This window comes from Populus trichocarpa, chromosome 10 (genome assembly GCF_000002775.5).
Source record: "Populus trichocarpa isolate Nisqually-1 chromosome 10, P.trichocarpa_v4.1, whole genome shotgun sequence".
NCBI classification, from domain to species: domain Eukaryota; kingdom Viridiplantae; phylum Streptophyta; class Magnoliopsida; order Malpighiales; family Salicaceae; genus Populus; species Populus trichocarpa.
In genome coordinates this window covers 11,812,503-11,826,554 of record NC_037294.2, presented here as the reverse complement: position 1 = coordinate 11,826,554, position 14,052 = coordinate 11,812,503, and the positions used below count along the sequence as shown (strand labels likewise).

The 14,052-nt window shown below is 36.7% G+C and overlaps 2 protein-coding genes across 6 annotated transcripts; both read left to right on the top strand.

Annotated features, from left to right (window-relative positions):
- Positions 1-1,697: 1,697 nt before the first annotated feature.
- Positions 1,698-6,693, top strand: LOC7459052 (probable methyltransferase PMT2). Its single transcript, XM_002315767.4, has 7 exons — positions 1,698-1,960; positions 2,064-2,712; positions 2,808-3,018; positions 3,124-3,418; positions 3,608-3,997; positions 4,341-4,418; positions 6,183-6,693. The coding sequence occupies exons 2-7, from the start codon at positions 2,065-2,067 to the stop codon at positions 6,412-6,414; spliced, it is 1,854 nt and encodes a 617-aa protein (XP_002315803.3). The 5' UTR covers positions 1,698-1,960; position 2,064; the 3' UTR covers positions 6,415-6,693.
- A 1,201-nt stretch (positions 6,694-7,894) lies between these two features.
- LOC7459050 (probable hexosyltransferase MUCI70) lies at positions 7,895-13,970 on the top strand. Of its 5 annotated transcripts, none has more exons than XM_052456365.1 (9): positions 7,908-8,181; positions 8,320-8,510; positions 8,610-8,765; positions 9,407-9,762; positions 10,527-10,738; positions 10,856-11,112; positions 11,240-11,418; positions 11,902-12,010; positions 13,228-13,970. In XM_052456365.1, exons 2-8 carry the CDS (start codon positions 8,342-8,344, stop codon positions 11,971-11,973), a joined length of 1,401 nt encoding a protein of 466 aa, XP_052312325.1. In that variant the 5' UTR covers positions 7,908-8,181; positions 8,320-8,341; the 3' UTR covers positions 11,974-12,010; positions 13,228-13,970. The 5 variants fall into 5 exon arrangements, with proteins under 5 accessions (XP_052312326.1, XP_052312325.1, XP_052312323.1 ...); XM_052456363.1 differs by having other exon boundaries at positions 8,303-8,510; XM_052456364.1 differs by having other exon boundaries at positions 7,909-8,175.
- The last annotated feature ends 82 nt before the right edge of the window (positions 13,971-14,052 follow it).

The following is a 14,052-nucleotide window of genomic DNA, read 5'->3' as shown; positions in this document are numbered from 1 at the left end:
TGCTCTTTATCAAATATACTTTAATTTTTTTTTATCAAAACAGTGAATGGATATATAACACAGTAATAATTAATTTCGGTGGTAGGCAGTAATAATAATAGCAGGGGGAGGAGGTTTTGTGATTGAATACGTAAAGGGACAATAAACTTTTAGGCCTGAATATATATTTAATTATCTCAATGTCAGTCTTGGTAGAACGAATGTAAACCCCTCCAGTTAGCTGCAGCACCTTTTAAAATCTGGTGCCAGCTGTCTGCGCGCATACCTGGTGCGTAAAACCAACGTGATAAATTCTCCTAATAATACTGTTTATTTTTTTATTTTAAAAAATATTTTATTTTATTTTGTTTTAAATTTATTTTTTATATTTTTAATTCATTTTAATGTGCTAATATAAAAAATAATAAGAAAATATATTATTTTGATGTACTTCTGAACAAAAAATACTTTTAAAAATAATCGTTATTATACTTTCAAACACCCACTAATTATCAGCTTCCGCACTTATTAGTTGCAATATCGCATGTTCAATTACGTGATTTGAAGTGTTTTTTAAAATGTTTTTTTAATTGTATTTTTATATTTTTTATGGTTTTGATTAAAATAATTGGAAATCAGATAAAAAAACATCAAATCTCAATTGCATTTTAAAATAAAAATCTTAAATTACACATTGTATAACCTGGTTGCCAATAAAAGAAATACCTATTCACATTTTCATTAAATATTAAATCTAAAAAATAAATCATATTATAAATAATATATTTGGAGCAGCAAAGTCACTCAAATTAAAATTATAACAATGATCATAACTTTTAATCAAATTATTATATTAAAATTAATTTTTTACAGGACATTCTTAAGGTATGGTCTCGTAAGAGATCGGATTTGCTAGTCCATCCTCAACCAGGATTTGAGGATTTCATTGACCCAGGTTCAAAATATCATGTCTTGCAATTTTTTTTGGATTTCTCGTGCTATTTTTCTTTACATATCATGATTATGATTCTATTATACAATACATGTTGATTTTTTTTTTTTAGTTTAGCGTGGGTGTCCGGGTCAGCTTGCGCGCACCTCGACTAATCTCACGGGCCCTGAAATTAACGACCATGTAAGCCTCCAGTGGCCATCATATGAGCAACCACATGGCTCGAATCTGAGACCACATAGGGAGCAAACCTCTTGATCCCAAGCTCTTATCACTGGGCCACCACCTAGATGGTTTGATTTTTTAGTGTATTTAAAGTTATTATAACCCTCTTCGAGAGACCTACTCTATTAGATTTACTGTCAAAAAAAATAAAATTACAAATTTGAATTTGCAACCCAAAAATTTTGTAATATCTGTTTTCTTGCTTGGTTATATATTTTTATATCGTTTTCGCCCATCAATTCTGTTATTATATACTCCCCATCAATGAACTTATCAATGCGGACATAGACAAGTGAAAAACGACCTCGTACTATCCGTCCACACAGCTTACTATTAAATCTATGAAGGCCATGAAGTCCCACAAGATCCAGGAGAGAGATAACAATTGGGTGGGCATTACTAATAAGTTGTTCAGGTCAAATTAAACGACACGCTCGCTTGTGCTGTCCGGTTTTAATTTTTCTGGAGGAAGATTGTCCCGTGGGCCCCCCCTTCCCCTCCCTCTCTCATTTAAAATCTTAAATGGGCCAACAGACAGCATCCCTGTTTTGGAACGGAACCATCTCTTTTGCTTTTTTTAATAAAATTCTACAACAACCAGAACAGCTTGAAGAAGAGAGACGTGTTTCGTGGATCTAAAAAAAAAACAGTATTTACGGCCTGCAAGTACTCCCTTCCTACCACTACCACTAGTGAATAGTCAGTGATATTATTACTCAATTTCTTTCAGAGATCTCGTTGTTCAACATTTACTGGTCACTGAGATCGAGATCCCCCTCTCTTGTCTGCATCTTCATGCGATCCGTAAGCTTCTCTGTTTTGCTCTGATTCAGACGCATGTTTTTTTTTTTTCTTAAATCTTTAGACTTGAGCTTATCTGATCTGTCACCTTACATTTTTTTTCAAGGATGGCGTTGAAAAGCAGTTCAGCTGATGGTAGAACTAGGAGTTCTATGCAAATATTTATTGTAGCTGGGTTATGCTGTTTTTTTTACATCTTGGGTGCATGGCAAAGGAGTGGATTTGGCAAGGCTGACAATCTTGCCGAGAGGATTATCAAGAGTACAGAAGACTGTAATATCATTCCAAATCTTACTTTCGAGACCCATCATGGTGGTGACATTGGGCCCGACGATGATTCTGAATCTAAATCCAAAATCTATCAGCCTTGCCCTTCTCGTTTTACTGATTATACCCCTTGTCAAGATCAGAGTCGTGCTATGACTTTTCCGAGGGATAATATGATTTATCGGGAGAGACACTGTCCTCCTCAACAAGAGAAGCTACACTGCTTGATACCTGCTCCTAAAGGTTATGTCACCCCATTTCCTTGGCCTAAGAGTCGGGACTATGTCCCCTTTGCTAATGCACCCTATAAGAGCTTGACTGTCGAAAAGGCTATTCAGAACTGGGTCCAGTACGAGGGCAACGTGTTTAGGTTTCCTGGTGGAGGAACACAGTTTCCACAAGGAGCAGATAAGTATATTGATCAACTAGCTTCGGTGTTGCCAATTGCTAACGGGACAGTCAGGACTGCATTGGACACTGGTTGTGGGGTATGCTAAAGTTCTTTACATTTTTGTAAGAAATTGTGAATTTGCTGATAATCCTTTTACACTCGGTTCATATTGTTCTTTATTTATATATTTAGGTTGCCAGTTTAGGTGCATACCTCTGGAGCAGGAATGTCATTGCCATGTCATTTGCTCCGAGAGATTCACATGAAGCACAGGTCCAATTTGCACTTGAAAGAGGTGTACCTGCTGTTATTGGTGTTTTTGGTACTGTGAAGCTGCCATATCCATCCAGAGCCTTTGATATGGCTCACTGCTCTCGTTGCTTGATTCCATGGGGAGCTAATGGTGAGAGCCACTTCATATCAAGGAATTGCCTTTCTTTACCTTTGTTCCTTTATCCTATCAAGTGTTTGTTTATTGCCTTTAATTATGGGTTTTTCTTTTTCGCAGACGGGATGTACCTGATGGAAGTCGATCGAGTTCTCAGACCTGGTGGTTACTGGGTGCTTTCTGGACCTCCCATCAACTGGAAGAATAATTACAGATCATGGCAGCGTCCCAAGGAGGAACTTCAGGAGGAACAGAGAAAGATTGAAGAGACCGCCAAGCTTCTTTGCTGGGATAAGAAGTATGAAAATGGTGAAATGGCCATTTGGCAAAAGAGATTAAATGCTGATTCCTGTCGTGGTAGACAAGATGATTCTAGAGCTACCCTTTGCAAATCCACAGACACAGATGATGCGTGGTATGGCTGCCTTAAAAATTTCACTTCAGTGTATTGGCCAAAAAATTCACTTCACTGTAATGGCCAAACGATGCAACATGCACACTCTCACTCATATGTGATGATATTCCTTGTGCTCCATTATCATTGACCCTATCACTATTTTCTCTTTTGTGCTTTAGATTTATTCCCAATTTTTATGATTTCTAGGTACAAGCAAATGGAGGCATGCGTTACTCCATATCCTGATAGTGGTAGCTCAGATGAAGTGGCTGGTGGGCAATTGAAGGTGTTTCCAGAGAGGCTTTATGCTGTCCCTCCGAGAGTTGCTAGTGGGTCCGTTCCTGGAGTTTCTGCTAAGACATACCAGGTGTACAATAAGGAATGGAAAAAGCATGTAAATGCTTATAAGAAAATCAATAAGCTTCTCGACTCTGGACGATATCGCAACATTATGGATATGAATGCTGGGATGGGAGGATTTGCTGCCGCCCTTGAGTCTCCGAAACTGTGGGTTATGAATGTGGTGCCAACTATAGCTGAGAAAAGTACACTGGGTGTGATATATGAGAGAGGATTGATTGGAATCTATCATGACTGGTAAAATTTTGAGTTTTTGCATTCCTCTTTTGGATACTTTAGCTTTTTGTGTCTTTTATGACATTTTTCTGAAATTTTTTTCGAAGCACCATAATGTTTACCATTGTTACGTTGCAATGTAGGAGAAGTTTGATGTGATTATATAAATCCTTAGATGCCTTGTGCCTAATAAGTAGCTTGTGAAGTACCCTCTAACATGCAGTTCCAACAAAATCTACTTTCCGCTAACATAATTTGGGTCTTTTCCAGCATTGAGTTCCGAATCACTATCATTTGGACCTATGTTGACCAGATCCAATATGATGATGAAGTGTTATTTATTTACAATGTCTGTCTATTACAGGTGTGAAGCTTTCTCCACATACCCAAGGACCTATGACCTTATTCATGCCAGTGGAGTATTCAGTTTATACAAAGACAGGTAAGTAATACTTTAGTTCTTTGTGTTACACTGACAAATACTCTCTCTCTCTCTCTCACTTAAATCTGCACCATTTTCTTTCTTTGTCATATAAGCTCTTCTGATGGTATTTTTTGCTCCTCACTGTGCTATTGCATGCTTATATTTATGCATAATGCTGTTTTCTGTTTGTAGTAAGTGCTCAAGGGCAAGTAGCTTCTTTCTTTTTTGTGTAATTGGGGTATAAGTACAGACGAGATGTTCTGGAGTGTTCATTTTTAAGTTTTCTTAAATTATTTCGTTGGTGTATTTGTCAATATCATGTACACGTAGAAAATAGAAGTTATGATGCATTGTGCATACCTAGTTATCTCTTTTGTGTTCTTTCCTTCTGTTAGTGAAGTGCACTGAACCAACTCCATTAACAAGGAAATGTGAGATGGCCTGGTGGTTGATAGCCTTGTTACATGTTTGAAACCCAGGTTCTGAGTCCTCGACACTTTTTCCTTGTGTTCTTTTCAATTACAATAGATAAATTTTCAACCAAAACAATCTGCAGATATCAATTAATCCATAACTACTTAAATGATATATTTAGTTTTAGAGCAAATCTGTCTCCTGTAAAGGGTGGATCAGGGCTCTTATGCCATGATGATCAACAATGAGACAATTTTGGCATGAGATCATACATTGCAATAAGGCTTGGTGGTGTACTATATTGAACTAGATTGATATGTCCTTGATTGATCAGCCACCGAATGAATTGCATGATAACCTTCTTGTGTATTGGCATCATTATTTTCGCAATCCTTGCACAAGCTCTAACGTCAATTCACCATTTGTTATTAAATATATAATAATTAGCAATTAAATTTTGAAATATACATTCGGCCAACATAACATTTTAATTGAACTAAAGAACACGTCTTAATATAAGCTGAACCTCAGTAGTTAAAGTGCATTCTAGGGTGCCTTTGGATGAATTGAAAGGCATCTTTTTTTTTGTTTTCCAGGTTCTGTGTGACCTCCACAACTTTTATGAAAATTTTACACAATTCAGCAATTGTTTTTACACTGCACAGTACATTCTTAAAATTCAGCACCTAATTCACTAAGGATTGCAGAGTTGAAGCTTGGGGAATACTTTATAGGTTAGTCGGGTTTTAAGGGTGATGTTGATGATGTAGGAAAGTAAAATTTCAGATGGAAAATGTAAATAAACTCTAAAGACTCACTAGAGATTCCTTGAATAGAGGCGTAGTGGGTTTTGCACTATATTTAGTCTGGGAGAATGCTGACATCTTGTGTCCAGCATTTGAAATGAGATGCATTGAGAACTAAATCATGGTGACTTTGAATCAGCCTACTAGATGTTGAGGACTTTGCAGTACTCCTAGATTGAGTTTCTGATTAATAGTTGCCACACATGTTATTTGTCTATAAGCACTTGTGGCAGGACCGACCAACTCACTAAACTTTAGTCTCACGCTTGTTGGAGTTGTTTTTTCTTGGATTTTTGTCTCTCTATTTTGTCATCTCTGCCAGCTTTTGTTTTCTTGCATCTTTTTTGTTCCTGCAAAAATGAAATTTTCTTTTCATTTTCATCTCTTCTACGTTGGACATGGCTGAATTATCCGAGACAAGTTTTCTTTATCTTTAACCAACCCATTTCCACTGCCTATGGTAGAATCGTTGAGTTTTATTTCAGTATTCTTTGATCATCTGATTCTTATATTAGATCTATAAGGCTATACGAAACTAGATTTCTCAATTAAATGATTGCAGGTGTAACATGGAGGACATTCTTCTGGAGATGGATCGGATTTTGCGACCAGAAGGTGCAGTTATATTCCGTGATGAAGTCAATGTTCTAATTAAGGTGAGGAAGATGGTAGGACAAATGAGGTGGCATACAAAAATGGTGGACCATGAAGATGGTCCCTTAGTTCCTGAGAAGGTATTAGTTGCTGTCAAGCAGTATTGGGTTGCAGGTGGAAACTCCACGTCCACGCAGTGAATGGTGAATGGGAGGTACTGGTGAAATCTTCTCATCTTTCGCTGGCAGTGCTTTGTTGTTCAAGACATGGCATATATTGATCTGTTTAAAGCATGCTTCTTCTTCTTCTTCTTTTATTCATTGCGGAGTATCATAGAACATAGGGAGGGGGGTTACACGATGTAGTGTTTTACTAGCTATTAATATAGCCCATGATGTATTCTGGTGGTAATTTATAGACGCATGCAAATCTGTGACTGTAAGGTTTTGGACATCAATATTTATGGCCTTCTTTTTTTCTGTCTGCCAAATTACCACAAACATTGGCCCCTCCCAGATCCCCAATTATGACTGCAGAAGTTCCATCTTCTGATTTTCAGCCATTACTGTTTAGAATGCATTGTTCTATCATCACCCTGCTTGAAATTCATCTAACGTAACATTTTTAATATATTAAACTGGTCCCCCACTTAAAGAAAGTTTCTAAATGTCGTCCCCTGATCTATTTTTTGTTCAATCCACTGTCAATTGTTGACATGTGACCAGGCATGTGTCTACTCATGGCATGTTGTCAAACACAAATTATAAATTGGATGGAAGAACCCTTGATTTTCTTGAATAGAGGAACCGGATAGATAGAAAGGAGTCGCACATTGAGAAAATGTTGAGAGTACTGGGGCTAGACGAGACAGAATTGGGGATCTTTTTTTGTCTGATCATGTTCAGCATTTTGTTCATGCCTAGAAGAGAAGAGCCTATTGTTGTGCTGAGTCTACAGAAGATGGAGAGAATTGGAGAATCACTTGGTGTCGACTTCCAACAATTCTAGTATTTACAGGGCCTCTGCAATGCCACAGAAAAATTCTGAGAAAATGGCTTTATATTATAAAGGGTTGCAAAAACACAAGAGAAAAAAAAGTAACTACACAAGATGACGACACGTGTCTAAAAACTTTCATATCTCAAAACCTTAATAATTCTTCCAAGGATGAGTGATAAATGGTCGATTGATGAATTTTGGTTAGCCTAACAACATTCATGTACATAAATATATTTTTTAAAAATCCAAAATCGAAAATATAAAGGTTGACTTGGCCAAAATCTTTTGTAAATACAAGGGATTAATTTAATCAAATTCATATAATATGATAAAGATATATTGTTAATTTTTAATTTTTTTTATTCAAATGATGATGACTCTTGATTATATGTATGTAAGGTGTTTTTTTAAAATTTTTTTTTATTAAAATAAAATGTTTTTATATTTTTTTAATATTATGATATTAAAAATAATTTTTAAAAAAATTAAAAATATATATTATTATAATATATTTTTAAATAAAAACACTTGTCACACTCCAAGCGCCCTCGTAACTCGTCTCCTAAAGAACTAAAAAGCGCAGTTAATGATGCACGTGCTTGCACTCGAGACTCATTTCCGCTACATTAAGGAGACGGAGGGCCAGACAGGGATAAACGCGTGAAACTAGTGAAATCCTGAAAACTCGAGGGAAATCCTGCAAGATGTTAAACATAGAGGATTGACTTGTGAACATACTTGTACATTGGGGACTGAATTGTAGTTATTGAACGAATTATTCTTCTTTTCACATGGAGTAAAATAAAACGCCTCTATCCTACATGTCATGATCTTGCATAACAATTTGATGCACACAGAATGGAAAGAGGAGAAGAAACAACAGCATAGAAAAAAGAAAGAGAAAGAAACAACAATGGCTACTTGTTTAATGGCTTGGTGAGTCGTGAGAGATCTTGGAAGAGGTAATGGTTATAAATCATCCTCCATTATTTGCTACCCTTGCTTGCATGCATGTTGCGATTTGATCTTGAATTTTTTTGGGCGTCGCATAGATCATGATGCTATTATAATTAATACTATCCATTCCAGTCCATTCCTCCATCCAGAAACCAAACCAAACCAAACCAAATGGGTGTTCATAAATTGTTACCTGCGGTGGGTCCTCGCCGAGGAAAGAGGTTGGGTCGGATTTTGAGAGTAGCGCTCAGTTTCAGGTTGTGGCTCTCACTGCTTGCGCTACTCTGCTTATTGTCTTTTGCACTGTTTGGCCTCAAATTCATTACACTTGTTGGTCGTGGTAAGCTCCTTTCCCTTCCCTGTTATAATAACAATGCCATGACTCCATAATTATTCATTTAAATCCTTCCTTTCCTTCCTGGGCTGGCTGGGTTTGTAGGTGGTGGCATGGAAAGTGGCATCTCATCTTCACACCAACTACCTATCACCGGTGATGTGAAAAAAAATAATAAGGAAGTAGAGCAGCAACAACTACAACACTCTGGATTTGGTGGTGTTGTAATAAAAGCACCAGGAAGCAAGAAACGTATACAGCGTAAGGGAAATGCTCTTTTTAATCGCTCATTATTTTGATCTTTTTATGTTAAGAACATTTAAATTTTATAAGTATGTTCTTAGATTTAAAGATGAATTTCAACTCTTTAATGCATCTAAGGCCTTTGTTTTGTTAAATCCCAAGAGATACCCTATTCTCCTGTACAATAATGTCCTCAAAAGAAATCCCAGATCGTGCTTTTTGTCATTTTGATTTTCTTTTTTGTGCTCCGGGATTCATAATTAGTTGTGATTCAATTCGAGGCAAAATTATGCATTTGCTCTGCAAACCACCAGATACTTATAATTGAATTGCTATACTGATCCAAGTTATCTTCTCTGATTTTTCGGACTCGGGAGGATAACAAACATAAGAGGGTTTAGAAGAAATTTTTTTCAGACTAGAGGTAGAGGCTTGAAGAATTCAGCTACCCTAGGGAGCACTGATATAATGTAGAATGCATGGCTGAGAACTCTTGACTTTATTTTTGATATTGTGTTAATGCAAATGCCACAAATAATATTATAGTTTGTGTTACCCATGACTGAATAATATAGTTTTTTTGAGTTTGGGCATCTTTTGCGAGTAATTTCTTCTCTTTGACCCTATGCTCCTCCACCCCCGTCAATTTGATCTTTCAGATTTTCCTTGTGAAATTGGGTTTACGGAAACAGTTGATTATCTTATTGAACCTAAGGACTCGGGAAATTTTACCCAATTTTCGCTCCAGTATGTGGCTATGGAAGAGAAACCCTTGCGGGTCAATTCATTTGAATCTAGATTTGGAGGACATCAGAAACTTGAGGAAAGGGAGAAGTCTTTCTATGCTCATGATCAAACTCTTCATTGTGGTTTTGTTAAAGGACCTCCTGGATTTCCAAGCACTGGATTCGATTTTGATGAGAAGGACATGGCATACATGAGCACCTGTCGGGTTGCAGTATCTTCTTGCATTTTCGGGAGTTCTGACTTTCTAAGGAGGCCTACGAGCAAAAGAGTAAATTACTTATTAAATTTCTTTGTTCATTACATACAATGTTTAACAGCTTTGGTTCAAATAAATTCATTCTTATGATAGCTGGATTTTGCTTTTACACCTATACATCATTTGTTATTCCTGATCAAATTAATCATAATTCTCATTTAATTATATTTATTATTCTATCAAAAGTCAATTGGAAACAGAAGTTATGGTATAGAGTCAATGACAATTTTGCTAAGATAACATTGTACTGGAAGACATTCTACTAGCTTAAAGAGAATTAGAAAGGTAATAGAAGTGAGGTATTCTTTGGCAATACAAAACAGAAGAATCATCCAACTCCAGGTTTGCTTATTTGCTCTTGCTTTCCCCCTCTGATGTGTGAACTTTTTGGGAATTATTTATAAGTTGATGTGAGCTTGTCTATTTGATATGTAACATATGAAATCTTGTGTTATCTGCTGACACTGTGATGCTAGAAAATGGAACGTTTTCCAGCTAACAAATTTAGTTGCCTATTGGTGTATAATTCTAGTGTGTTTTCTTATCAGTAGATGTCTTCTTTTCCCTTTTATTTTAATTGAATCCCAGGCAGACAACATAACTGCTTCTTTCAATGTAAATGTATTGAAAGAAAAATATCAATAATAGCTATAATATCACAAAAAAGTGGCAGTAAAATGTTTGATAAAAGTGACATAATGTGAATTACTGTAGTGTGTATGAAGCCCCCTTTGGATGTTGATTTCGATCATGATTTCCGCTTTTGTTTGTTTCAGATCAGTGATTTTTCGAAGAAAAATGTTTGTTTTGTCATGTTTGTGGATGAGCAAACACTGTCCAAGTTGGCCTCAGATGGACATGTCCTAGATAATAGAGGATTTGTTGGTCTATGGAGAGTAGTTGTTGTCAGGAACTTGCCATACAAGGACATGCGGAGAACCGGCAAGGTGCCAAAATTTTTATCACATCGCATCTTCCCTTCTTCGAGGTATTTATCACACCATGATTTAATTATCTGGTTTGCAGCTGTAGGCTTTACCTTGTTGTTGCAATCTAAAGATCCATAATGTAGTTTTTTATTTATTCATTCACACTCCCTTTCCAGATACTCAATTTGGCTTGACAGTAAGATGCGACTTAATGCTGATCCATTGCTGATAATTGAATACTTTTTGTGGCGAACAAGATCAGAATATGCCATTTCAAATCATTATGCTCGTCACTGTGTTTGGGAGGAGGTGCTCCAAAATAAGCGCCTAAATAAGTACAATGAAACGGCCATTGATGAACAGTTCAATTTTTACAAGTCCGATGGCCTCAGCAAATTTGACCCTTCAGATCCGAATACTCCTCTACCAAGTTGTACGTATGTTGGTGTCTGTTTTGGTCTGCGAGATTGGGTTTCCCTTTATTTTACACCCTCTTCAATCCACTCCTTTCTTTTCTTTTCTGCAATTCAATCCAGCTGTTTGGTTTGTATGCTTTGCAGATGTGCCTGAAGGTTCATTTATTGTTCGGGCCCATACACCAATGTCAAATTTATTTTCATGCCTCTGGTTCAATGAAGTTGATCGATTTACTTCTCGTGATCAACTGAGCTTTGCATATACCTACTTGAAACTCAGAAGATTGAATCCCAATAAACCATTCTACCTAAACATGTTCAAGGTGATGATATATTGCTAACAAATCCACTAGTATGTGTGACTGATTATATTACAAGTCAAAGCATGCAGCATGCAAGTGGTAACTGTGCATTCATTGGAACTCTGAGCAGCCACTCCCTTATCTTAGCTTGTCAATTTATCCAGGCATGTTGTTTCTCATAAAAGTCTCTCATCTTACTGTAGCTATTTACAGGGGCACAGTATCTCTCAGCAAAGTTGTTATTCTTTATTCGCTGAGGATGTGTCCATAAGCAACTTTAATGAGAATGCATGCCGTGCTCCCTTTATTGTTGTTGTCTGAGAAATCTACTAGTGAAATCATTGTATTTTGACATGTTTTGGCTATCTAAACAATTGTCACCAATAGAATTCTTTATCTCTTGTTGGCAGTCTATTTCTCATGTTCCTTTTGTTTGAGGTTATCAATGGAAAAGAATTATAAACAATTAGCATGAGTTAATCATCTTTTGTTGATTCGATGCAGGATTGTGAACGCCGAGCACTAGCAAAGCTATTCAGGCATCGCGCGCTCCCATCACTTCCGCCCGTTCCTTGATGAATTGAGATTTGTTTTGGCAGTTATGGCTTGGCTGGTAAGATAAAGGATATACTACTCTACTCCCTCTCCTCTTCATCTCTCTCTGTCTTTCTTCAGGATCAGTTGGACTCTGCTTTCACTGGCAGAATCCTTAGTATCATCCTTAGACTGGGATTGTGGCGTGGCATGCTGTTTCTATTGGTTATCAGATCACTGGCTAGTTATGGGCAATTTTTTATATGAATTTGAACTGATTTTATAATAGGACTAAATGACTAAGAAACCCATTCAATAATAGCAAAAGAGAGATTCCATGGATTTTTTGTTAATTTTTAATCTTTTGTATTGGTCCAGTGGTGGATCCTGATATTTGGATTGCATGCATTGTGACAACACCTGTCACTTGCTGCAATGTGATTAATTGAGTCAAGTTCATAGTGTCAATTAATACATCAGGTAACTCTAAAATCCTCACACGAATGTCATTACATTTGATGACATATTTTGTTAGGTAAATTCTTTGAGTTTCCAATCAAACTGTCTATTGGATCTGGTTGTTGTCTAAACAATGCTTTTCTTTTTCTTTTTCTTGCTGGCTTGGGGGATAGAGGCTGTGTCCAACCCCCCAACTGTCATTCCTAAGAATTTGTGTGCACTTACAGTTCCACATGTAAATTTAATTTTTGGCCAGGTGCAACCGTCATGTAAACTTCCTTGCAAATCCAAATTGGAAAATTTCCAACTGAAAAAATGTGTATTACAGTTGTTGAAAGTGTGGCATAGGTTTTTGGTCATGCAATTTTTTTCTTTAATTGGTTGTTGATTTGATTTCTTAATTACAGGGCAAAATTGATGTCAACATGACTTGCATGTGAGTTATAGTTGAATTGTGTAACTGTAACAGGCTGAAATCACTGGTCTTTGACTCTCCTAATTAAACTTGAATGGCATTGAGTTTACACTCATCAATAACTATTACAAAATATTTTCCATGGAGATTTTTGGCTGTTGTGTAAATAATGTAAAATATACAGTAGTCTTTAAGATTGCTGTTAAGAATCTTTAGTTCATATCGAACTTCTGATTGCATGATTATTTGCTACAACTTATCAAGGTGTATGGCAGTGTATGCACTTACAATGTGTCAAGGTGGATGGCTGGGTGTATGCATCTCAATGGGCATGAAGCTTTGACATAAAACTACTTGATAGGTCCATGATAATTTACAGAATCCGAGCAAGTTATTTGATGGGTTTTTTATCAACTGTGCAGGGACATCCACTAAAGAGAAAAAAGGTTTCTATGTGATTTCCTCCAGCTCTTTCAAGAATCTAAGAGATGTCAGCTGCCTTGTGAGTGATGACAGATTTGTTATGTTTTGCACTGTAGCTGATGGTAATGACTTTGGATGTCTGATGTATTTGGCCAAGTAATCTTGACAAAGAGGTGATGCTCATCTCTCCTTACCAAATGGTCTAATGGTCTTTGATAGTCAGCTATATGATATGGTAAAGGGATTCCGAGATGTCAGTGAAATCGGGTCGAGTTGCACTTCATCCCGCAAATAATTGTTAGTTTTGAGTTTCAACCTCAACTGCAGAAGGGGGAAAAGAGGGAGAGGAATTACTACAATGGCATCGGCGAAGCTGATAACCATTGATTAGATCAATGAGTCAGAATTTTTGGGGTCTTTTTTTGCTATTTTACTCAACTCCTGTGGTTTAAACGATTTTGGCTTACTGGTGTTGGTATTCCAGACTTACCAGGAGGGAGAAGGCATTGCTTTTCCAGATTATTTGTTAGGTGAAGAATGCTGGTGAAGAATGCTGCAAGTGCTAAACAGTCTTTTTCTTTTTTGTTTCCCCATTTATACCCTCAATCCTTTCCTGTAGCGCAGTAGGCTGGATGGCTATTTTTATTAGAAGAGAGAATGTTTTGTTCTTTAACTGTTTGAGAGTATGCTGGTCAAAATTTTGATATTTTTCTTTTATGTATCGCTTTTGCTGTTCTTAGAAGTGTAATAATTATGCATGCTAATCTGGGAAGGTTAATCTCTACCACACATGCACAAGCAGAGAGACGGAATGAATTTTTGTG